General features: G+C 31.5%; 2 protein-coding genes across 3 annotated transcripts; both read left to right on the forward strand.

The window, feature by feature from the left end:
• The first annotated feature begins 884 nt into the window (after positions 1 to 884).
• Positions 885 to 16462, forward strand: LOC113522505 (very-long-chain (3R)-3-hydroxyacyl-CoA dehydratase hpo-8). Of its 2 annotated transcripts, none has more exons than XM_026908204.3 (5): positions 885 to 1060; positions 1328 to 1470; positions 2397 to 2514; positions 13524 to 13753; positions 14324 to 16462. In XM_026908204.3, the coding sequence occupies exons 2-5, from the start codon at positions 1379 to 1381 to the stop codon at positions 14571 to 14573; spliced, it is 690 nt and encodes a 229-aa protein (XP_026764005.1). In that variant the 5' UTR covers positions 885 to 1060; positions 1328 to 1378; the 3' UTR covers positions 14574 to 16462. The 2 variants fall into 2 exon arrangements, with proteins under 2 accessions (XP_026764005.1, XP_026764007.1); XM_026908206.3 differs by lacking the exon at positions 885 to 1060 and adding an exon at positions 1067 to 1212.
• A 5888-nt stretch (positions 16463 to 22350) lies between these two features.
• LOC113522572 (uncharacterized) lies at positions 22351 to 25486 on the forward strand. The gene is made up of 5 exons (XM_026908304.3): positions 22351 to 22510; positions 23252 to 23387; positions 24120 to 24272; positions 24372 to 24523; positions 25231 to 25486. The coding sequence occupies exons 1-5, from the start codon at positions 22413 to 22415 to the stop codon at positions 25427 to 25429; spliced, it is 738 nt and encodes a 245-aa protein (XP_026764105.1). The 5' UTR covers positions 22351 to 22412; the 3' UTR covers positions 25430 to 25486.
• The last annotated feature ends 1868 nt before the right edge of the window (positions 25487 to 27354 follow it).

The following is a 27354-nucleotide window of genomic DNA, read 5'->3' on the forward strand; positions in this document are numbered from 1 at the left end:
ATTTAATTAATTTTTATTAAAATCATTTCCTCAACAAGCTAGCTTATTGAATGGCCTGTTTGGCAGCGTTGTTTATGTGTCGGAATCTGTGTGGGCCGAGCTGGATCCCTCCATACCTGTAAAATGCAAAATGATATATAGATTCATATTAAAATCCATTTCAATAAAACATAATGTAAACAAATGATTAACGGACACGACCATAAAAGACAGTCCAGTGATATACAATAGTATACATATATACATATAATAGTGCTTTTTTCAGTGCTGGAATTACGTGTTTGATTAAATTATCTGATTCTATTTTGTCAATTATATAACGTATATAAAATCTATTGCTAACATTAATCAAACAGTGTTAATTTGAAATAAATAAATGGTAAATAGTAATTTTATACTATTATATTTGGGTGAGTTCGATCAAAATTCACAGAACTATGATAATATATTTCCAATAGGCAGATCGTCAGACAGAAAAACTATAATGCACAATTACAAATTTTATTTATTTATTAAATAACAAATATTTTGAAAAACACGACGTTCATGTAGTAATTATCCAGTCGTGAAAAGAATGAAAATTTTACCTGTTTGATTAAATTATCCGAATCTATTTTGTTTATAATATTTATTTAAGAATCATTTAGTTTAGAATAATTTTATGATGAAATTAATAAATACGAGCCCACAGAAATGTAATAGGAATATGCAACCAAACAATGTTACTGCTTTAACGCACAGAACACTACTAATGGCAGCCATTTGCATTGCATTTGACAGTATTTTTGTTAGTTAAGTTGGCACTAATGTGATTTTATTATTTAACTAAAAGTTGGCATCATGTTTCTGACCAAATACATATATTTAAAGCTAGTATGTTAGTTACGCAAGGTTGTCAAACTATTGCTGTGTTGTTTTTGTGTTCTCAACCTTATTCAGAATTTTCTTATTCATACTTTTAACTTTCAAGCTCTGTTCAGTAATTTTATGTTTTCTATTTAATACTTAAAACCGGTTGTTTTTGGTTGAAATAAACTCGTAGATGCAAGCCTATAAACGGGTAATTATGTATGGTAATTAACTAGATCATTAAGCGCTTGAATTGAAAGTTAAAAATTGTTAATAAGCTAGTTTTTTGTTACCTAAGTATGATACCGTTTGACGAGACGTGAGCAAACTGAAAACTGCAAAGCAAAGGAAATTTTGCTATTAGTTAGTATATGTATAGTGTTCTTTATTATACGATTTAAAAGAATTCTGTATGAAAAGTGCCTAAAAATTATATATTTTTCTGTAGGCATGTGAATAACTTATGTGTCGTTTTCAGCTATTAAACGCTATAATTTTCATAATTTGTTAAAAGTACAAATAATAAATTATGGCAGACAAAACACAAAAGATCAAGAAGTCAGAACCTTCGGCTTTGGCTAAATGTTACCTTTTGGCATATAATGGAATTCAAACATTAGGGTAAGTAATTATTTAAATTTCTAAATAAATTTATTTTAGATTTTTATTTTATTTTTTTATTTTTTTTTTAATTTAATATCAATAAAAATACAAGTTACAGAATTTATGTTACATTAGCATTCAGAAACCAGGTAGGTATTTATTGAACTACTTAATATATTTTATGATAGTACTGTTTTATTCTAATGTTGATGATGGTGTGTGACCTTTCACTAAGTAGTAAAAGTGTACTTAACCTACATGCAAGTAAACTAATAAAAGTATACTTAGATGTAAAAAAAATATTTTATCTGTAAAATTGAATTTTGTTAAATTTGTTTTATTAATTTCTTTTTTATTTAATAAAAAGAATTAAATTAACTTATGAAGTATAAATTTAGACAAAATTATCTAGTATACAATAATAAAAGTATATTTATATAGATACTTATTATTTAGAATGTTATTACTGTTATGAGCTACTAACATTTCACTGTATGGTAGCTATACAGTCTGCTTCCACTTTTTCACTCCTGACTCCACATGGGTAATCTGGTTTATTATATCAACAAAATATGACATCATCATTTGTTGGTACTATGATGATGACAAGTTATGTAAATTTTACCAACATGGTAAAATTGTAACTAGACAATGTCTGTAATTGGAGCAATAGAAGCTAAAATAATAAATTTTGAATTTTTGTTGAGCCTGATCTGAGTCTGAGTTGGTCTAGCATCCCACCAGTTAAATGTGATTTTCACAATTGTATGCCTGGAAGTGTGACTTAAAATCTGGTGCATGTTTTATTAATATGCTATCTAAAAATAATTGATTTTGTGACTTTAGAAGTAGGTAGTTATCTACTTCTAAAATCACCGCATACAAAGTATTCAATGTACATGTGATAGCATGTATTTACTTAAATGTTTCACTTTGATTTCTAGATGGACATATTTATTGTTGAACACAGCAATTCATTTTTTGAATAGAGGAACACTTGACACTCTTTGGCCACAGATTAAATGGACAGTCATCATCTTCCAGAATGCTGCTGTACTTGAGGTGTGTAACTTTTTTAATAGTCTCACATGTAGAAAATATTTGTTTAAATTAATAAATTTATGGCCATAATTAGGAATGGTGGTGCATGAGGGGTACTTGTGAAGCTCAATGGGATTGTTTTTGTCTGTAGGCAATGGTTTCTTTTTTCCATGATGTTTCTCCTCAGATTATTTGCTAAGTGCATAAACATCTATCAGTGGGAGACTTTGTAAGAAAGTTGTTTGCTTGGGTACCTCTGTCCCATTCTTGTTTCTACTGTGAAGCAGTTGTGTTTGCATGGCTGTGTTTAGTTTTGAAGGGTGGGATATGGCAGTGAATTTACAGGGTACAGATGCATAATATAGATCCATAGTCCTCAGGAATGGCAATGCATGTAGTTTATCATGGATGAAATAGTATATTCTGTTATGGTCTTGGTACTGTTCATGTCTATAGGTGATGGTTACCACTTTCTATCAGGTGGGTTGTCAGCTTGTCATGCCATTTTAAGTTGCATAAAAAATATACTTGTATTTGAGAATTTGATAAATAGCTATTACACATTTTGATTCTAATTGTAGGCTATACTTGCAAATATTTTGACTGTGGTAATAACATACTAACATTTTACAGTGTTATAATAAGTGTCAAATTGTATACGTATTTGGTAGTAAATTGCTGTAAAAGGAGTAAATATATTAAAGCATCTTTAATATGTGATAGTAGAATATCAGCAATAAATTGAATTTCTATGTTAACAATAACATGTATTTGGAACAATAGTAATTATGATGAGGGCACAGAAACTATTACCATTTAAAAGTTGTAAATCAACTTATCCGTGTGGTCCCAGCATAAAATTAGCCACCCCTTCCTTTCCTGTGGGTGTCCTAAGAGCCAACTAAATGAGGGCGAGATATGGGCAGCAGCAACCATCTTAAAACATCTCTAAAGCCTGACTGTGGTTGCCAATCCACCTGCTAAACTTGGCAACTATTGGTAAATCCCCCCAGGCAGGCTGATATGATGATGATGATATCATCTGAATTATGTTATTGTATTATAAAACAAGTTTTGTTAAATTGTACATATTTCACATACCCATACAGGTTAAGGAATGCATGAAAAATGACTTTGATCATTTGCCTTGCCTTAGGTATTTTCGATTTTCGTAAATGAGTTGTCATTATCCACATGTTAATCAATGCAGTGACCTCTGTTAGTTGGTATTAATTATAAAATCAGTTTGGTAGCTTGTTTGTTGTGACAGCTTTTGGTGTTATAAAGATGTTACAAGTTTCTACTTGTGTTTCTTTGCATAGAAACCTGCCCTGTCATTGTAACCGTAGGATAACCATTGTTTTAATAATATATGTAAATTATTTTTTGTCTTACGTTGTTATTCTTTGTTTTTTTGTTTTAATTGTAAGTGCCAAGATTAACGTAAATAATAATGCACTATAATGAGTTTATTTATATAACTACTTATCTTAATTTCGTATATGAGGTCAAGTCGCTGCTCATTGGCATCGTTAATAATGCATTGTTTGTATTATTTACAATACAACAAATTCTTATCTTAATTTCGTATATAGGATCATGTCCCCGTCCGCAACACGTCAACTCGTTCTGATCTTTTGTGCATCTTACTCTACCATCGTGTAAATATTATGGTAACTCGCGGTTTGAGATACCTATAGTTACAGAGCTTGGATAAGCTATTTCCTCGGGTTTTATAACATGCATTATGCATATTTACTAGCAATTCACAGTTGCACATCAAATGTTCTAAGTTTTTAGGTGACTTAGAAGGTTTCCGAATTTAACCTCTGTGTTTTATATTTTTTTTTTCACAATCGAAATAGTTTTTTAACGATCGAATTTGCGGAGAAAAATTTTAAATTGTTATTATACCAGGTACAATACAAATTTAAAAGCCTATTTTTAGGCATATGTCTTTGCGCAAGTGGAGGATTAGTCTACTTTATGCTATGCTGACCGTGCGGCTAAATATAGGGTTTTATTATGAATTTTTTTTTTTTTACACCATTATTTTGTGGTTATTTCCCTTATTCCCCTCTTACGATAATCTAGAAACTAGAATTGTGACACATTGTATTCCCACTACGTTGATTATCTATACCACAGATAATAAATATCTGATATTAAAATATATATTTTTTTAAACTGCCATTGAGTACCTTTGCAGATTCTAAAGGCTGACTAATAGAGAATGCTTATATCATTAACTCTGCTTTTTGTACCACTTTTTATTGGTCAATAAAGTTTAAATAAATAAATATAATATCTATACTACTATTGTAAAGACGGAATTATGAGGAAAAATTTGATTGTTTGTAACGGATAAACTTAAAAAAATTTTTAGCCGATTTTAAAATCTTTTCACCCATAGAAATTTGCATTATCAGTGAATAACATCGGTTATATATTAGTAAACATTTTATATACTCGTGCTAACTACTACTACTAACTATTACAACAAATTGAAAATAATGCAAGGTCGGCAACGTAAACGTGCCTATTTATCTTTTGGTAATGTTTACTAATACGAAGTTATTTGTATGCTTGTTCAACTGTCGTCGCCGTTTAAAAAAGGTATAATTTGAATTTTTGTTCGTCGTAATTTAACACTGTGTCACTGCATTTCTGTCCCGTAACATAGGGTGCATATTCAGGTGCTTTTTTTTACCCCAGTCGGTTAACAAATTTATAGGCATCCTATATAAGATATATGTATTTTCCTCATAGAAGTAATTCACACCCGTTACTATAAGTAGATGTCTTTGAATGTTTAAATTTCATTTATTATTGCCTGAGGTAAATATTCATCACTTGTGACCTTTAAACGTTAATTGTAGTTAAACTATTATTATAGATCATTAGATATACACATTAATAATTTTTAAAGGGAAACTGACAAGAAGTTTCCATATAAATATTAAATATGCTAATTTTCACAAATAACAATACATCTGTCCAAATACAAGTAATAATTAAGAATTTGTTTTTAAAATTAACAAAAATTAAAAATATTAGCAAACACATGTACACAAAAACGTGTGTATAAAAATCTCCATTTTGAAATCAATTAATAAATAACCACAAAAGAAGAGAAATCGCAATTTTGAAATTCATATGTGGCCTCTTAACACAGTAGTGAAGGATAAATTATAATAAATTGAAGATTAACATTTTAAATTTTTAACCGTGTTATTCCAATACTTTATGGGTACTCTGTCTGCCATGCAACTGTAAATATACTACGTAATAATATATTGCTATTAGTATTTATTATAGGTTCAGGAATAATACGTATTATACGAGGTTTGTCCGAAAAGTACGTATAAAAGTTTTTTAAAAATTTTATTTTACAATTATTCAGGTAAATCAATTTTATCCCCTTCAAAGTACTCCCCCTGTGACATAATGCACTTGTGCCAACGCCGTTTCCACTGTGAGAAGGCTCCTTGAAAGTCCTCTGGTTGTAGGTTTCTCAGCTGCCCCGTCGTAGCTTTTTTTATCTCATTTATGTCCCCCAAATGCCGCCCCCGAAGTACCAATTTGGTTTTTGGGAACAAGAAGAAGTCACACGGGGCCAAATCCGGCGAATAGGGGGGGTGTTCGGTCACCGTAATGGAATTTTTACTCAAAAACTCACGGACAACAAGAGAGGTGTGGGCAGGGGCATTGTCGTGGTGAAGAATCCAACGCCCCTCTCGCGCCAATTCTGGACGAACTCGTGCCACACGAGCTTTGAGGCGTCTGAGCACATCGACGTAGAATTTTCCATCAACTGTCTGGCCTGGAGGGACGAATTCTTGATGGACAATCCCCCGAACATCGAACTCTTTCTCGGCCCTCTCTGAATCTTTTTAGCCACTTGTGGACGGTTGGTTCCTTCACAGCATCATCCCCATAAACTGTTCTGAGATCGGCAAAAATTTCACGGCCATTCTTGCCGAGTTTCGAGAGAAACTTGATTACGACGCGCTGCTCTTCAACGGAAGCGGGCTCCATGCCGACGGGGTTTCGTTAAGAGGTAACTTCACAGATGGCGTGACAAGCCAGTTCGCACCGCACGGCGGTCAGACCAAAACTGAAGCATTGTTAGGGACATAAGGAAGGGGTCCTGCGCTTACCTGGCCTCCCCACTCCTCTTTCTCGCATTCCAGAACACTTTTATACGAACTTTCCGGACAGACCTCGTATACATATATTCTTGACGATATTTTCCAGAAAGGCTTGAGTCCTTAAAAAAGGCAAATATGTTTCCTAGACACGTTGTTGTCTATAGCTGAAAGTTTCATTCTTTATCGTAAGGTGGGTAACAGATAATTCTGGGATCGGCAAAATCCTCCAGGACAGCTCCGCTCTTTCCTCCTCGGCCTCCGTCATTAATACGCCTACCTATATTTAGGAAGCAACCTTGAATATTCTTAAAAAGTAATATATAAAGTTCTAATAGTTTAGATGATTGAAAAATTAACGTCATTGAACATATAATAATATACATATGTACCTAATTAATTTGCAAAATTTTCCACCGTACAAGGTCCTGTTAGGAACTTGTTGTATTATAAAAAAAAACCAACTATGCCTCCTACAGTACGTAATAGTGATGTGGACAAGGTCGGCCACGCACTCGGTAATGCATTGCACCTTCCTTGGACGAATAGCCACAGATATAATTTGTGATGGGAACTTTGTTTGATCTTAGTGTTAGAATTACAATCTTACATTTATGTGGAAGTTTCGAGATTTGGATGTGTGTTCTTACTCAACCGTGCTGTAATGGTTGAACAGATTTGAATGAATTATTGTACACTATAGATAGACCATATTATAGATGAACATAACAGTCTTTTTTCTATCCACATTCGCGTAGGCGAAGTTGCGGGATACAGCTAGTAAGTTAAAAAGCATATTATAGTGAATCGAATCGAAAGACGAAAAAAGAAACCACAATACATTTTTCTAAAAGGACAGTCTAAAATTTTGGATTTTAATATGAATTATACAAGAAGTAGTGAACTTTTTGTGAAGTAAGTAGTAAGAATATCGTGGATAAATGTAGACAATATTTGTTTAAAATGTAAATTAAGTAGACTGACAAATCTATAAATTTATTTGTAACTAACGATCCGGCTCAAATTCGCACAGGTAGATAAAATTTTCTAAAATATGCTATGTTACTCGCTGATATACATCTTTCTATAGGTGAAAGGATTGTTAAAATCGATTAAATAGTTTTTGAATTTATCCATTACAAACAAATAATAAAATCCTTTTGATAATATTAGCTAAGAATTTTATTTTTTTATATATTAGCCGTGAACGTGTCTGCTGAACATAGGCCTCCCATCATAAATTGCCAGTAGTTTTGTTAGTTATACTTTGGTGATATTTTAAGAGAGACGTTGCTGTCCACGTCTAGACTATTAAGTTTTCTCAGTTGCCTTCTACGACACTTACGAGAAAGGAAGGCGTGGCTCATTTTATGCCGGAACTACACGGCAATTAGTTAAGAATTTTAGTTGTTAATTATTTGGAATAAAATTTTGTTATTTTTAGCGGGGTCTGTCTATATCCGCAGTACCCTCTGACTAAATTTTATTAAATATTGGACAGATTTTGATAGCATTTTAAATGGTAGTAATTTAATATTTGGCCAAACCAAGATGTTTTTTTACTGTGGGAAACTGGCTTATTACCATGGAAAAATAAACGGTAAATTCTAGCCTGCCACTATTATAAAAGTGTAAGTTTATGAGGATTAATTGATGTTTGTTATAATTTTATGTAAAAAATACTGCACGGTCGAATAAAGTTTTGGTATGCGAATAGTTTATATCTGAACTAAGAACATTGACTTTTAATTTATACCAGAATATGTTTACTGACCAAGATAAAAAGTAGTCTATATCCTTTTTCATCCCATGTACGAACGTGTATACCAAATTTCATAATAATTGATTAAGCCCTTAAGGCGCTAAAGAAAGCAAACAAATATACTTTCACATTTATTGTATTAATAAGGATTCACATTAACAAATTGTTTAATATATTAATGGTTACTACCATTTACTATTCTCTAAATAATTATACATTTTGGCTTAGTGTTATACTCATATGAATTTTGTACTATGCAATATTAATCTTGGATCAGTGTTTTGTTTTTTATAAAAATAATGTGGCCATGATTGCGTATAAAGAATCTTAACTTGATGACTTAATGAACGAAAATAAACCTAAATCCTATTAACTTAAAACTGTTTTCTATTTATGGAAGCGTTATTTCTGTTGTTCTAAATTAGATGCGTGACGTCATATATAAGGTATTTTTTCCTATTAAATTCATCGATTTCATAATTTATATGCGTGTTCTTTAGAAAGAGCACGTATTTACTATCACGTGTCACCACTTGGGACGTGTGTCGTTGGTTCGCCATCTATGTACAAATTCACTTGAGCATTTATTTGTATAAAGGCATAGTAAAACATAGATGTACTTAGTCAATACCTAAGTACGTTATACTAAATCTATGGTACTGACACGTTGACAATTCAGTCATAAAAACGAAGGAAGAAATTAATTAATCTAGATTTGTAAATATGTGCATGTGACTGGTTTGAATTTATGTAAAATTGAAGTTGCTTAAACAGCAAAAATTCACGTATTTGTTGTAATTTTTATTTCAATTCGTGGACGTTCAGAACATTAAATTAGATATTCTTTTCTATAATTTTTTATACAAATTATTTCTGATGATTCCATTATATTATATTTAAGGAGATAAATGTTTACAGATTTACGATTTATTTACGGTTTAATAATGTTTATGATTATATTGAATGCCTTTACTAACTACATAACAAGATATTTTGCAATGTTGTTTACAATTACGCGGTTGTCTACGTCACTAAAATTAACTATTACGACCTTAGGGCGAATACCGAATAGCGCGTTGAAACGCAATTTCAAAATAATAGTAATCGGCAACTAGTTTGTAGCCGTCGTCCATACACGGCGGAATTTGGTGTGACGAAATTCTCACACAAATTAAAATATAATATCAACATCAACTGTCGTATGTTTCTTTACCATTATATACATGGGGATATTATTCAACTTTATTGCAAGCCAGTGCAACGCAATCGATGACAGACATGTCCTACTTTCGATATGTAGGTAAAGGTACTTATAGAATGTTTTAATACAACATAATTAAAATGTAAACGAACAAATACTTGTCTCTACCAAAAGACAGTTTGCGATGTCCAACAGTGATTCAAATAAATAATCGATTAATTAATTGAATGTTTTGATTTTTGTTATTAATTATTTATTTGGAGAGTATTTCTATGATGTTTTCAACAAAGTTTGGATACCTTAACATTAAGTTCTGTTGAAACTATGAAACCAAGATTTAGTATAACCACATTCCGGACACTTCATACAAAAACAATACGATCAGTGATCGTCACAACTACAGAAAGAAGTAACATCATTACAAGTGACAATGTGTACATATCTAGTTAGGGTTAGTGCGAGGAAAAGCTTCCGATTCGATGTATTGTATAATGTGGATTGGGTTGTGACTTTGAAAGAAGTGCGCAGCCTTTATTTTAAGATAATTCATCAAATATTTGGAGAATAATAAAGATGTACTTTAATTCACATTTTATTAATTATATCGTATCAATTTTTCATATATTTAATCACAATATAGCTATAGCTAATACAGGTTTAAATATAAATATGTTCGTTAATTTACTGCGACAGTCAAATAACTAAATTTCGTGATATAATAAATCATTGCCAGTATTTCACTGTCGTTATTTATCTACTACTGTGAATATATAAAAAAGAGTTTTGTATTACTGGGTCCGCATGCCGAACACCTTCATAATGTTAGCAAAACAGTCCACTGCTGAATGTAGGCCTCTCCCTTTGGGGTATTGCCAGTAGTTGCCACGTTTGATAGGCAGATTGGCAACCGCAGTCAGGCTTTAGAGATATTTCAAGATGGACGCTGCTGTCCATCTCTCACCTTTCCTTAGTTGGCTCTTACGACACCTACGGTATAAGAACGAGTGGTCTATTCTATACCGGGGACAACACGGCCAAGAACACGGCAAAACACCTTAGTTCTCAGTAATAGCAACGTATGAGTGATATTTACGGATGTCACATTTTCATTTGATACCATACCTAGTTATTATTTTTAATCAGGTGGGTTAAGTTTTTTTACTATTTTGTTAATTATCTAGATGATTATTTCCAAAAAAAAAAAAAAATACAAGGTTAGTGCGAGGCAACAATAGTCGACTTCGAATTTTAAATTTTAAATAATTCTGGATTTCTGACGATAATACGACTAGCTCAGATTAGCTAGTTATCTTCTTCATAATTCGTAAATATTGTACCCATTATCCTTTGATATGGGCAACATCTAATGTCTAGACTTGAGACATCCATTAGACTGTGGGGAGCTGACGTGTGTAAGAAATCTTTAGTTTGAGATGGGGTGAGGTCAGATCTCAGCGCCAGGGAATGTCCATACTGTACTTTAGTATATATACTTATGCTGTGGTATAACGTACTTAGGTATATGCTAACAGAAAATGCAATCACAAAAAAATGAGACGGAGAAATTATTACACTTGTGTGCGTGAAATGCAAGTGTAAGCATCGAACAATGCTGCGCTATGCACATTCTATCGTTTCATGACCCTGATCGGTAATCCAAATTAAAAGTTTTCAAACAATTTTATTTAATAATTGGTAATCTTCAAAGTTAGCAATAATTTATTTATATAATTTCAGTAAATGTGTAATAAATAATGCGGAGTATATACATATTATATAATAATTCTTTATTGCACTTATAAATTACATAGATAAGATAATCATGTTATAAAATAATTAAATTTTTAAAACCAAATATTTTTATGGTCTTTATACAATATATGATATTCGTGTATCTTACTTTTTGACATTGCTAATCTATATACTACATGATCTAACTTTAAAACAGACTATACCGTCATAGTCGTAGAATACTGACGGATCTGACGAATATTACATATAAAGATCCGTCAGTATTCTACGATTATGACGATATGATCTCTTATTATACAAGTATTGCTGAATAATCATAATAGCCCATTAATTTCTTACTGGCATAGGACTCTATTCAATAAGAATATTTTACGGTTTAATATCGAGTATTATTATATTTGAGTATTATATTTCTTTCCTTAGTTTTCCGCTAACCATGGAATGCAAAGGAATATATTGTTTACTCCAGTGATTCTCAACCACTGTGCCGCGGCACTTTTGTGTGCCGCCAAATTTTAAAAGTGTGCCGCCAAATTTTGCAAATATTTAAAATTTTTGTCATAAACTATTTATGCAGTGTGTTGTAGTAAGTAAATAATTTTTATCTTTTTCTTTGTGTGCCGCCAAATTTTGAAATCGTTAAATATGTGCCGCAACAAAAAAAAGGTTGAGAATTACTGGTTTACTCCATCAGCACACGGAGTTTATAACGAATGAAGAGCATGAAATTTAGAAGAACTTTTTATAGAGCCATAGTTTTGTCATTTTTGAGTTGCGTCGTATTCTTAGTTTTAGTCACTCACTTGTAGCTACGTCTAGGCGGAGGCTATGGTAGTTGGATACTTTCACCGGATGTTGGTTGTAACTAGACATGACCACCTTTTAAGAGGTTCGTGTATTAGAGCGGTATATTTTTAACTTGGTCCTTTATCTATAACTTTGTCATGTCTATTTGCTCATCTGTTTTGGTCACTTATTTGTCTGTCCCTCTATCAAAGTATTGTAACATGCAATTTAAGCAGCGTGTTGTATAATTTGCCAAATTTAGTTATGGTTTGTAATCTAAACGGCAAGTTAGTTTTAGTTTCGTTCTTAAATTTTCGTTTAAATAGTGTATTGATTTTTTTTTAATTTTTTTCTTATAACGTAAACATTTCATAAATTCTTTTATACTCTAAGTCCGATTGTCTAAGGTTGCAGAACTTATGATTAAGTGATGTACGGATACATGGCCGCCAAAAAATATATATAATACTGTGATTTGGCTGCGGTACTCTAAAAATACGAGTTATCGTCGGAAGTACGAGTAGTAGGCAATTAAGTTTAATTATAATAGTAATTTTATTGTTAAAAGTTTCGTAAGCGCACATTAAATTAAAATATAATAATAGTGGTTAAATTTAGTAATTCACTATTTGATACGCAAGGCACGTTTTATTTATTACCATGAAGCAAAAAAAAGTTTACCATAAAAACCAACGTGTATAATATGATATTAAAAAAATGTGTTTTCAACACTAACATAAAACATTAATTAAATTAAGAACAACGGAAGCGAAGTTCTTCATCGGTGGGTATTGATCTATTATAAAAAAAAAAAAAAACTGTTATGCAATTTCCATCATCAATTTGTCTCTGTATTCGTGGATCTACTCTGGCTCTTCATGTGGAGCCAGTGATTGTATGTACTCGTGTTTTGGCTTTCAGATTTTATTTGTAATTGTTTTTTTATACAACTTTATAAAGCAAATGACATGACTTGTTTGATGGAAAATGGTGACTGTTACTATAGATATAGACATGATATAGTACACTGTTCCACCCATAGTTTCCCTCGTGGGTTGTTATTCCTGAGGGTTAAGGTATAGAGCCTTCGTTACTTCGTCGTATTTTACCATTCAAACTGAACAGCTACACAAGCGTAGCTGCCTAAAGACAGAAATTTGTGGGGCAGAGGTCTTTTTTAATAGATGAAAATGGATTGATGACCGAGGGGGTTACACCACCGGGTCCACACCAACTGGTGACAGAACCAGTGAGAAATAATAGGTGAAGATGAAGATGTTTAACCCATCGGAATTAATCATGTTAATTTTGGGGCAGGATACATGTAGACAATTTTTGTATAAAGTTTATATTTGCTGAATTGCTTTTCTTTTTTTTCCAGGTGCTTCATGCAGCAATAGGATTAGTACCGTCTGGTGTTTTTGTGGTTGTTATGCAAGTTTATTCCCGAGTTTTTCTTGTTTGTGGCATTTTATTAGTTACATATGGTGCAACGATCAGTCCTGGCTTAGCACTGTGTGTTTTGGCTTGGTCCGTTACTGAAATAATTAGATATGGATATTATACATTGAATCTAGTCAACTTTGTGCCACGATCACTATTATTTTTAAGGTAAGTTGTATGTAGGTGCAGTATATACAGTGAAATCGAGTAGTAATGTCTTAAAAGTGAAAGAATTATTGAAATTGGTTAAGAATTAGAAACAAAAAAAGTTAAATATATAATCATTTTTAGTTTAGATAAAGGGAAAAGTATTAAATACATTAGTTAATACATTTATTGTTGTAGAATTTTTTTTTGGGTATTTCAATTTTAATGCTCTATCTAGATCGCAAAATATTGCTTCACTAAATAAAATAATAATGAAGTTGGAGACTTAAACCTTTGTTTCGTAAAGTAATAAATATATAATAAATAAATAATAAAACGCTTTGTTTCGTAATGTTAATAAATAGTCTTGTTTTTTGTTGATGTTCTTGTTATTTTTTGCGCTGCCGTTGTATAGTTTAGTTTTGTAGTGTTTGGGTGGTACACGACAGTGAAGTTTAAGAATTGTGGCAAGATCAAATGGCAACATTTTTTGTTATTCTTTTAGCTTGTGATATATAAGTTAATTTTCTATCTAGGATCTTACTATAGACGTTATATTAATTTAATTATTTTGTCATCTATATTTTTCAGGTACAGCACGTTCATACTTCTCTACCCCCTAGGAATCACCGGGGAACTCTTGTGTATGTATCACGCGCTGGACGAGATAGCAGAAAAAAATATATTTACAATGACGATACCTAATGAATGGAATATACTTTTTAATTATTACTACTTTGTAATATTCTATATGATTTTGTATATTCCATTGTTCCCTGTACTATTTGGCCACATGATGTCTCAAAGGAAAAAGATGCTAAACAAATGTAAAACTGTGTAAATATGATGAACAGTTTACTGTTTCAACGTTCAAACTCGAATATAATCGAAAATATCAAATTAATTAAGTGTACGTAGATATAATGTGGCAGACGTGTGCAATAATAATATGTAAACCTTTTTGTACTTTGTCGCATTAGCAATATGTTAGTATAATTGATTAAGCTTTTGAATATGTTAATAATATCACTGTGATATTGTACTAAAATTATTACATATTGTTGCACATGACCGTACAGTAATTTAACAAGATTTTTGTAAACGGAGAACAATGTGTGTATTTTAAATAAAGGTACATTGGTATCCATAAATATATTATAAAAATAGAGAAAACAAGTTTGTTACTTTTCATTCTCTATTATTAAATAGAATTAAATTGAGTAGAAGAGAAAATCTAATTTTAAACTTTACTCGTAAGCTATGATTGGGCGGCATAAATCTATTTACTTTTTTAAAAAGCTTGTGATTCAGTTTTTTTTTAACAGTAAAATAGATACAATGATAATGTGTTGTTAAAGAATCATCTAGTGATTCAAAATTACTCATTTATGTCTATGACCCTACTTCATGTATCTAATATATGAATGAGAGTGTAACATGGCGCTGACTGTCAATTATTGAGTTATGCATGCCCATTTAGTGATACTGCGGCACACACATGATGCCAATTTTGTTAATTCATTTTTTACTCATAGTTAGCTTTTACGTACATGCTAGAAGATACAATTAAAACATTGTAAACAATCTAGGAATAGATGACATTTTTCTAAATTTCGTTGTCATCTTTTAGGGTATTTTGTTTTGCAAACATGACAATCTGAATTCTCCAAATACAAAACGATCAATAAACATAACTTGAGACGTCGAGAAGAAAGAGTTACTCAAGATGGTAATATTATATTTTGCATTGTCAGATACGATTTTTGATTGAATACGATTTCCTTTTAAATACGATTTTTACTTTTACCCAATTATATTTAAACTTATGCCCGTTTTCACCACATTTTGCCATGTGACCACTACGTGAGCGACGAATAAAAATGTCTTTCTTTATGACGTCCTGTTAGTATATACATATATTAGTATATTTTTACAAATACAAAAATTGTAAACAAGTTACTCAAATTTCTTCACGCCTTTTTTCTAATATATCTAAAAATATATAACAAAAATTTCTACTCAAAAGGGTGAATAAAAATCCTAATCTGGCAATGTCTACTAAATGACAGAAACTACGTGACTTCAGAAGTTGGAGTATGCAAGATACTTTGAACAATGCCAATATCTAATAGATTGTTAATATTAAATTTGTCAAAAATGTTTCTCTTTCTCCTCGGTTTCAATTACATTCCATTATAAGTCAAAGAGTATTTTCAATTAGTTTACTAATGTTACAATTTGGTATTTTTTTTTTAATTATAACAGTACGAAATTGTATAATGTTGACGTCTTGAATATCTAAATACTTAGTTATACGCAGATATACAAGCATTAACCAAACTATTTTACCATTTTTTAAGCCAAGCACATGAAAATAATTTATTATTTTTAAAGGGTCTGGCTATTGTTTATTATTTACTAGTTTTGATATATGATCTTATTCAGACTTCTTTTTTTCTTTTAATTTATTAAACGCTTCCCGTATGATGGGTACCAGCAGTACCAAAATGAAGTCATCATTAATTTAAAAAAAATAAATACTCTTTATATCAGTAAAAGCTTTAAAAGCTAATGCAATTTTCAAATTAGATACATATTTTTATATTTATTGTCAATGTTTGGTGGATGGGATATTTGATATTGGTTGGGTATTGTTTTTGTTACTGTTTTAAATTATTTATTGAAAGTCGGTTATGGTAATAACATACTTTAATAAATTATTTTTCTTAATTTAATTTTATTTTATTTGTAGCGTTTGTAAAAAGGTAATTTATTCGGCGCACTAACGCTGATACAATAGGTGACAGTACTGCCTTTTTTAGACACCTCTCATCATTAGGCGGCATCCTTTATAATAGTTCTCTAAAATCATTACGTATTTAACAAATTAAACTCCTCCATTGCATTTTCACATAACAACACCTAATACAAATTAGGAATTTGTCACAATTAAAATCATTATTACTTAATACTACTTGTTATACTTACTAGATTTTTCTTTTCAACTCTCTTAGCCTATTGTTTCTACTTAGCACTATTTAAATACTACTCAGCACTTCTGTGACGGCGTTCCCCTTAAAAAGATTACGAATCTGCGATTCAAAGAAATTTTATACAATCCGTTGTTAATTCCATGATGCCTCACCGATCGAATCCCTGCCACCCTCCTCCCAAGGCTGGTACTGATATTGTATTGTAGAGTGCTTAATTTATACAAAGTTACTTCCGGAAGATTAATATGGATATTTGCCTACAAGTTACAATTACATAACAAGTGTTCAAAGGGGGGGGGGGGGGTAAAGAGGTTTCTTCAGGGTCGGTAACGTACGCGTGATGCCTCTGGTATTGCAGGTGTTCATAGGTTACGGTAACCACTTACCATCAGGTGGGCCGTATGCTTGTTTGCCACCTCAGTGGTATAAAAAAAAAACCGACTTCTTTTGTGTAATGCTAGTATGTAATATATACTTAACGAGTAGGTACTTAATTGTTAACGAGTATTACACTCGTCATGGGAGGGACTTTGATACCTGCCTGGTTGATCAGATAACACTCGAAGTGTTATCTGTTCCGATTACTATTTAGTTTGTTATACGCTTCAGTTTTATTATATAAAAAATGTTTTGAATACTTGAGGTATTTTTGTCTCCATTCCTTATATTGGTTTGTCTTCATATGAGATATTCCTTTAACCTAGAGGCTAATAATAGCAACAAGTGTAATTCTTTGTTTCGGAGTTACTGCAGTTTTTAGTGTTACAGGCGAAGGTACCATTATATTATCATCCTTTAAAAAAAACTACTGGCACTTTCAAACATCAAACGTTATGTAGGACTGGTTTATGTTTTTACAATGTCACCAAAGAATGATAGGCCCAATTAAGTGGGCAATCTTTGCTGGGATTGCAGTAGAGTATGAAAGCAAGTCTGTGGTTCTGGCAATATGGTAAAGAGGTGAGAAGTTAAATACTATTAGGATTTATTTAGCAAATTTTTATAATGGGTGATAATGGAATGGTAACCCCACCCGTGCTATCAGTATTCGCTGGTGGGGCACTAGAAAGTGATGATAGGTGAGGTTTAAAGTGGGTTCGTTGCTTCTATAGACTTAGTATAACATACTAGGTTGGTTCACTCTGACGAGTTCAATAAGCAATAACCACGATGATTTCCAGGGAGAACTGCATGGTGGTGTAGAAGTGCATAGGCTATATTGCTAGCAATGGGCTTGTTTTAGCCCAGTACCTATTAACAATTCCTTTTCCTAATTTTATTTAGCCGGTAGGAGTGCTGCGATATCTAATTGCCTCTCCCGCGAGACAATAAGGATTTTTAGAGGGAAGATTTTTGTTTGTAATGTATAAACTCAAAAAATAAATAATCAAAAAAAAAATCACCTACAGAAGCTACATTATTAGCGAGTAACATGGGTTGGAATTAATGAAAAGAAATCATGCGAACCCGGTTTGGGTCGCTTGTGTAATATATCGAATTACTGCGTACCTATACGCAGTAATTAGATTGTTGACAGATAATATATAGTACTTACTTGCTTATGTAGTACATAATGATTCATAAGAAGTATCAATCAAATTATCATTATCTGTTAAAATTAAAAACCTAATATATTTAAATATCTAGTAGCTAAACTTTGTTTTACTTATTGTTTCATTTATAAAAAATAACTTTTACGTAACACATTGGATGGATCGATGTTTTTAAAACTACAGAAAGGATTTGAATGAAATTGCTACACAGATGAGTTGTGTCCTATGATATTTTTATATATATGATATTTTATGTACTAGTGATTTATATTTTTATGTACTAGGGATATAGTTAGTGATTTTATAAATATGCTAATGAGTTTTTAAAGTTCTTTTTTTTATCTTATTATAACTATAAAACCTACTAGCCCAAGTCAGTAATGAAAAAATTCATTCATAGCTTTTTGCCCACTATTGCGTATGTGTGAATTTTAAAATAAAGAAAAACAATGAAACGGATCACTTCTAGAGGGCGTATAAAGATAAAACATACTAGATTTTAAGTTAGACCTGAAGATCTAATTTAAAATCTAATTTGTTGCAGTAGTTTTTGCGTAGTGCCCGAACAAACATACACATAGAGAGACAGACAAAATTTCTGAAAAAATATTGTTTTGGTTTCTACTGATCCTATTAAGGCTCCTCACATTCACTTTTCTTAAATATTTTCCATATAGAGTTACCGTGCAGTTACGTTGCAGTTTTGTTACATATATCAGTAAGATCATTGATCCTACACTGAAGTAGCAGTTCATACTCCAATATTTTTTAAATTTATAATAGTCAGTATAACTATCAATGTTAATTACAAAGAAATTGAAAGAATCTGCATCTATTTAAGCGTTACACATTATTTATTAGAAACCACTCTCTTTGCCAATAAATTATGCTTAAAAATATTTATTGTCCATCATTATCAGTCCTCGACTTTGATTTCGTATATTTGAAGTACTTTGAATATTATCAGAAAATAATTGCAATTACGTAAATCGGGGATAATGCTTTATAACACAAGTTTTTTTCTATACTGGCACGAAACATTGACTTCATAGCCACCTAATGGTAAGTGATTATGAAATTTGTATGGGCTGCATGTTCAACGCAAGCCTGAATCCAATCTGCAGCCCCTACTATTTCGGGTAATATAAACACTTTAAGGCCTGCCTTCAAGGAATCCAGGTTATATTTGGCAGGATTTCAAAAAGGAATTCCATGATTTGATCATGCCAGTACGTGTTGCCAGTGATGATCTACGGAATCAAAACAGTCCTACACAGTTTTTCATATGTAAGAGCTTTAAGTTACTTAGCGAGTTATGGAGAGGGCAATCAATGCTCGGAATTTCTTTGCGTTATAGAATCCGAAATATAGTGTCAGTTAGCTGGTCACATAGCTCGAAGAACCGACAACTGATGGGGAAAAAAGCTTTTCAAATGGCGACCCCGTACAGGAAAACGGAGTGTAGGTTGACTACTAGATGGAGTTACGACCCTAAATGCAATGCAGGGAGTTAATGGATACAGACCGTTCCTCATAGTAGTCTATGGGGAAGGCCTATGTTCAGCAGTGAACAGACCACGGTTGATATGATGAAGATGATGATGATAGTGTGATAAAAGTAGGAGCTGTCAAACTTTTTGCCATAGTATGAATCTTATCAACATTATGTATGGATGCATTTTCTGAGCAGCACAACTAGTTTTTTAATTAGTCAGATAAAATAGGGACGGAGGGATTATTTGTAATAATTTACCAGAACATTTTCCATTAAACGAGCGATAAAAACGCTAAGGGAGGCAACATTACGACACAGATGTTATGGTTCGAGATTTTTAAAGAGCTTCGAATTTCCTATAACTCGATCAGCAAATGTTTGAATTGAATCAAGGGAGCTCCTTAGATATTGGGTGAAATCATACTAAAGGTGGGAACAGTATGCAATGTAAGACATGATTTGGGTTTTAATATTTAACATTGTATTTGTGTGAAAAACTGACGCATTTGATTCAGAATTCCTAGATTCTTAGAAATAATTTTTGTGACGTTTTCAATGTGATGATTTAAATCAGATAGGATTACAGAAGTCCTAATCTGTTGTATAAGTTTAGTGAAAAGACCTGAAGAGACAGAGACGGGGTGAAAAAGGACTTTTTAGTGGAAACTGCGACCTGTCATGAGCCTGTGTTGTGTTGGCATTAAAGTTAACGAGATTATTATGGCCCCAGATATGTATCTAAATAGTACCTAAAGTATATTATAATATCTAATATCATTCTTAAGGCTATGTCAATGTTTGGGTAAATTGTATAAATATCTTTTATATTGTGTAAGTAGGTGCATAGATATTTTTTGACACAATTAATTTTGATACTTTTTTTTAGTAAAAAAATAATGTTTTTCCGCCCCTTTGTAATATCGCGCCCTAGTCACTATTTTCTACTCAGAAATAATCCGCCTCTGATCATACTGTACTTATACATGAGCTATTAATGAATGAACATTTTGAATGCACGAATAAATTAGTATCTAATATTACCATAGTTAATTTTCAATTTCAATTACAGATTATCCTAGTTCATTTTAGTAAAATAATCTGAAGATATTTGGAAATTGTAGACAATTTATACGAAGCCGTTTGCACCTATTTATTTATTACCTTGGGGATTTCTTTACCATATTAGAGGAATTCCCTTATAACTCATAATTTTTTTTATACAACTTAGAATGGCAAACAAGCTGACGGTCCACCTGATGGAAAGTGGTAACCGTCACCTATAGACATGAGCAATACCATGGACATAACAGAGTATACTGTTTCGCCCATGATACCCTCCATGCATTGCCATTCCTGAGGACTCAAGTGTTACTCCTCTGTACCCTGTAAATTCACGACATATCCCACCCTTCAAACCGAAACACAACCATGCAAACACAACTGCTTTATGGTTGAAATGTTTTTATTTTACCACAAATTGTCATCTAACACCTACGTCGTATTGAGAACCATCATTATATAGTCATCTATTATATACTATTTTGTTAGTCGAGAAACATTTTTCTATATTTTTTTAAAATGTCTTTCCTTTGAATATAAGATTGATCTGTAAGCGTTTATATAATTATTAAAAAAGATTCAAGCTTTAATAATTCTACAACCTAATATTATAATTGTGAAAGTTTGTAAAGATGTTTTGATATTTCTTTCTCAATTACCTCAAATATTTAAAAGGATTTGAATGAAATTTGATTTACAGGTAAGTTATTTATGCTAACTTCATGTATAAAATACATTTATAATGACGTAAGCACGGTTGCGGGAAATATAAATAATCGGAAATCGAAGTGAATTGAGAAAGAGAAGAATTGAGAGTGAGAGCGTTTTTTCAACCGATTAAAAAAAGATAATTTTTTTGTTTGTTACCTCACAAGTTTGTCAGTTGTAAATCGATTTGGAAAATTATTTTTTATTAGAAAGGATATACACAGGATTACAGACTGGTCGAAATCGTTTCAGTAGTTTAGTTTTTAGATCAAAATTATTAGCTGTTTCATGATCGAATTAGGTTGTTGTTTGTGGGACACAATCTTTAATTATTAATAAATTTTTTTTTACTTGTATACTCCCAATATCTATCATACAACTCTATAGACAGTACCTAAAGTTTTGTGACTCGACTGAATATGCACCATCTGCATTCTTTATTTGTCGTGAAGTAGAAATGTGTGCGTTAATGTGATTTTGACTGAGGGAAACTGACACAATGCATTTAGAAACGGCTACGTAGAACGTGTGCTTAGAGGGATATAGTATTCGATTTTTTGTTATTCGGTAGATATCTATAACATTAGATAATCTGTTTACTTGTATATTTATGAGCTTTAAACATTATCTTTGCTGCTTTGTCCTATCGACTTAAACATAACCATAATGATGAAACAATCAAATGAAAGCAAGTTAATGTAAACAAATTAATTATGATTACAATCATTAGGTACCTACGATGAGATCGACACTGATTTACAAAAACATTTTTGATAAGGACGTCCGTATCAGTTCTATCTGTAGATGAAGGTATTATATATAATTAAAAACTTGTTAGCTGACAGTGTTATTGAGTTCGAGCTCAAGTTAAAATGGGTAAATATATTGCTGTTGTGATCGCCTTCCTGGTGGCTGCGGCCCAGGCCGAAGACCTCAAGAGCGGATCAGTTCCTGCTCTATTAGGCCAAGAGTAAGTACCTATAAAAGATATTTAGCAAAATGAAGTAATGAAATGCAATACTTAGAGCTTTTCTTCTTCATTCTCTGAATACATTTCAGAGAATGAAGAAAAAACTCTATTGTGTTAGTATTTTGTAATTTCAGTTCTTTATTGTTATGCGTTATTGAGTTATTTCTTTCGCGTAGATGGTCAGATTTGTCTTGAGTGTTAAATTTGATAATTAGGTATGTGAAATGATAAATATAAAACATAAAAATGAGAAGCCTATGAAAATTAAATTTTACAAAAAAGTAAGTCAAGCAAATGAACAAAGACACAGAATCTACATTTCTAAGGCCTACGTAAACTACTAACTAATTGTTAGCATACATTTTTCTTGATTAAAATCATCTAATTAATGTTAATAAGAATTAAAGGTTTTTAAAAGTGACACAATACTAAGAACGTATGATTAAATTAGTAGTCAGTGAAATTTATTATAAACAGGTATTAAAGTTTTGCGCAAAAGGGTGTCATAAAAAAAGGTCAATATAATTATTTTTGTACCCCTCATGCATTGGCAGCCCTGAGGAATATGTAGTTTTACTTGTAATGTCTGCGCTTCGCTTCAAATAGAAACATGTGTATATTTAATGCATTCATATACATTGTAGGACAGAAACATGTCTGGAATACAGGCACCTACATGACAACTCATGTATAGTTTGTCTATCTTTTAAATTTAGTAACTTTATAATATTATAATTACAGAGAGACACGCAATTTGGGATTGAACGCTCAAATAAACGATTATGTTGACAACACAATCCAGTTGATTGTGCCTTTTATCCAAGAAAATGGCCTCGACCCTATGGATCTTCCAGACGTTGTTGAAGGATTCGAAGTGGTCAGTATCAATATTGATATCTTGTACGGTTTAATTTTGGGTTAAACAAATAACCAAATACCTACACAGGTATATCCAACTTGCATCGTAATATTCAAGTATTGAGTACCTAAGAATCATCGCAACATACGATTTATTAAAAATTTTGCATTTCTGTTAGTACAGTGTCCTATCTATGTAAACTGCATGTATGTGTGTTTGTTTTATTCAAATCTTGATTTTAACGTCGAAACTTTTTTGTTAGTAATATTAATATTTATGATGTTTACGAATGAAATTGGATTGCATTTAAATATTTTATATTAAGATGTTAAACTTATAAATAAATATCATTTATCTACGTATTTTTTTTATTAAATGCTAAAAAGTTTTATGGATAGTTTAGACATTTTTAAACTATTATCTATACTAATGTTATAACAAGAAAAGATTTGATAGTTTGTTAATGATAAGTAAATAATATTGTTTTTATTTTACCCATTATCAGTAAATAATGATAATGGATAAACTGAAATACTACTTAATCGATTTTATATTATTATAAAAAAATTGAAATTCTTACGAAAATTATTAATGTATTAAAAATTTATCTATTAAAATTAATATAAAATTCTAATAATATTTTTCTATCTATCTACCTGTGCGAGACTGGAGCGTACCGCGGGTCTATTAATAAAATAATTATGTTATTAGTTTTAGAAATAATGTATTCTTTTTATTTTACTGTTGTAGAGGCCAGTTTTGATCACGTACAGTGCTTGGCTGAAGATACACGATGGTTACATGACTGGTTTGACAAACGTGGCTCGTTCTGGTGATCAGACAATCAACTATTTCGCCAAGATGGTGCGTGTACGAGTACAACTGCAGTTCAGGAACTTACAGGTAGGTCTTAGCAATGTTTAAATGTTATGATTTTTCTTATATAATGTTATATACTATATATATTAAGATTTAATAATTACGTCAATTGTTGTATTTCAGTTCGTGTACAAATACCTAGTGAAGGTGATGAACCTCGGGCCCACTGGTGGTATCATCGGTTCCCTGAACCGTTTCGTTGTCGTTGTGGACTTGCTTGTTGATTTCAATAACGACGAAATTCATCTGCAGCAGTTCTCACTCACCGACATTGGGTATGTGGCCTAAATTTCATTTACCATCTATTATTTTAGTATCGATGTAGTTTTAGTGTAAACAGTTTCTAGTGATTTTAAGTATTAAGTTGGTACGTAATGTAAGTATGCATGTAAAAAACCAGGGTAAAGTGTTTACTAAATATTCTGGAGAAAGTCTGAAACGTAATAATGATGATGATCAATGACTTTCAGTGACCATCATAATGCAATATTGTTTGATATTAGAGCGACTGAGTATAAATCTTAAAGAACAGCACCCCTCAAAATAAATTTAAATAATAACGTGATAACAAAGCGTAGAACAATGTCAGTAATATTGTTTATTTGTATGCATATTAGGTAATTACCTAATTGATTATAATTATTAAAATATTAATTATCCTTGTCAAGTAAGCCAGCAATCTTGTTTTTCATTTTAGTTATTTCATTAGTAAAGAATTTTATTAACACAATCATCTTGAAGAAGTGCCACATCACATCAGTGACTAAATTTTTAAAGCAATTTATTGTTTTACCAATGTTTATAGATGTTGTGATATAAATATAATTTTTCTACCCGTATACTTGTAATTGCACATATTACAAGTATAACATATTTTATGACATGTATATTTCAATAAAAATGAAGAGTTGCATTATATCTTTATGTGTTTCATGCTGCTAATTTGGTAATAATGATATTAATTTTGATTATTTTATTACAGACGTCTTCGCGTACGTTTGACCGGTAACATTTTGACCGATTGGCTGGTGAACCCTGTTATCCGTACATTCACAAGGATCTTTGATAACACCATCATTAAAGTTGTGGAAGTCAACATTCGTGACGCTGTCAATGCGGGACTTGCTGAAATCAACAGAAACATCAGGACCGTTATTCAGTTTATTGAATCATTCAATTAAAAAATGTATATTCAACGTTCAAGATTATTCCTGTAAAATAAATTTCTGAAGAATTAATTTAGTATTTATTTTTTTAAATGCCGTTACTTTATGGAGTTCGTTATCTACCATTGCCGTGGAAATTTTAGAATATGTTTCTTTAGAGGAGGTTTATTTTGTATAGTTTAATATCTGTATTAGGAATCATTCTGTTAAATTGATTTGTGACTTTACATTGACATCTCTTGAATTTTGAGATAGGTACGAATATCTAAGTCTATATATTAAAATAATGTGACTAGTGGTAAACTAAACAGATATTACGAAACAAGAGCTAAGTCAACTATAGGTATACAATTTGTTTTGATTTCATAGCAAAAAATATATTGCATTATTTAATTATTAAATGTTCCTCTATTTTCTTCTTTTAAATACCTTTTTATTACATTACTAGTTAATCTGAAGGACGTTATTTTCTTCATCCATTAGTATTAATTATATAATGTATATAGTCAAAGCCAAGCATACAGCAGAGGTTCGTAGAGTACATAATTCCTTCTGTTTGTTTTGTTAATTAATTCAAGTACTTATAATTATAGATATATTATCAATATTTCAAATTATTTTCTAGAAACCCCTTATTAATGTACTCTTAGACATGTTTTTGTGTATAGCTGAAAGCTTCGCTTACATCTTGAGGAGGGCATCAGTCAATTCTGGGGTGGGCACGGCTCATCAACCCACTCTCTTAAATATACATATGACTATTATGCTGTGATTCATAAAACACTTAGAGAAGGACAATAATATTTTTTTTTAAATATTACTGTCGTTACACGCTGGTGTACGTACCGTGAGGTTCCCGTGAGTGTCTATGCTTTCCAGAGGGGATCGCGTAGAGGTCGATCTAACGGGATAAGTATATTTTTTTAGCAATAGGTTTGCTAGACTTTATACCTATATTAATTACTTACAATAATAAAGATCATGGAAAAATATTTACTAAGTATACCGGTATATTGATAAGATTATTTGAAGGTTTAGATTTTTATTACTCAATTACGTTAAAGGATCAGAACGATTAAAATCATGTTACATAGATTGACCGTTATATTTAGTTCAACAGGATACTTTTTATCTCAAGTTATGCAAGATATGCCGTGGATAAGTAGTTTATTATCATAAAAAATATATATTTTTAATTTTAGTTCTCAGGAATGGCAATACATAAGAAGTACGTAATATGGACGTCACAGAGTATTCTATGATGTTTATAGTGTTATCATGCAACTATTACTATTTTTAAATATTTTTTATTTATGACGGGATACTTGCCAATTTATCAATTGTGAACTGATGTATTATAAAAATATGAAAATCATATCTTAAGGTTTGTAAAATTTATAAAGCGGACGAGACTTAAATCCGCACTGAGATACTACCATGCATTAGTATGGTACCGTAGAAGATAGCCAAAATAGAGTAGGTAGGTATATCTATTTAAATTTTAGGGCTATGACCTAAAGCTAATAATTTTTGGGTTCAATGTCGAATTATTATTTTTGTTTTTTTGTAATTTTTGTAAAATGCTGTTCAGCGACTTATATACAGTGATGTTCAGGGATTTATGGCGTAATGGTATTTAGCGTTTTATGTCGCTACGGTGTTTAGCTTTTTTGTAACTTTGAAATCCCCGGTCTCATTGCAGCTTGTTATGAGCGTCAGGGGTGTCCTTCTCTAGAAATCTTTAGGTAAGCTGGTAGAGAATGCCATATGGCATTAAACTCGCCATTTGTACAAAGTTTTATTGTGCAATAAAGAATAAATAAATCTGCTCGATTCTAGAATAAGGGTATACCCGGCTTCCCGAGTCGTTGCAGTGTCCCAGTCCTTTCCGCAACTGCAGTGCTCCCCCCTTTCCTTTTCACATAAGTCCCTTATTCCTC

This window comes from Galleria mellonella, unplaced genomic scaffold (genome assembly GCF_026898425.1).
Source record: "Galleria mellonella isolate WM207_F2 unplaced genomic scaffold, CSIRO_AGI_GalMel_v1 utg38, whole genome shotgun sequence".
In the NCBI taxonomy this organism is placed as follows: domain Eukaryota; kingdom Metazoa; phylum Arthropoda; class Insecta; order Lepidoptera; family Pyralidae; genus Galleria; species Galleria mellonella.

Bases quoted from the DNA above. Each gene is read 5' to 3' on its own strand.
- LOC113522572 (XM_026908304.3), top strand. From the start codon at position 22,413: ATGGGTAAATATATTGCTGTTGTGATCGCCTTCCTGGTGGCTGCGGCC. The intron at 23,388-24,119 runs GTCAGTATCAAT...TTACTGTTGTAG, and splicing joins TTGTTGAAGGATTCGAAGTG to AGGCCAGTTTTGATCACGTA. The intron at 24,524-25,230 runs GTATGTGGCCTA...ATTTTATTACAG, and splicing joins TTCTCACTCACCGACATTGG to ACGTCTTCGCGTACGTTTGA.
- LOC113522505 (XM_026908204.3), top strand. From the start codon at position 1,379: ATGGCAGACAAAACACAAAAGATCAAGAAGTCAGAACCTTCGGCTTTG. The intron at 2,515-13,523 runs GTGTGTAACTTT...TTTTTTTTCCAG, and splicing joins AGAATGCTGCTGTACTTGAG to GTGCTTCATGCAGCAATAGG. The intron at 13,754-14,323 runs GTAAGTTGTATG...TATATTTTTCAG, and splicing joins CGATCACTATTATTTTTAAG to GTACAGCACGTTCATACTTC.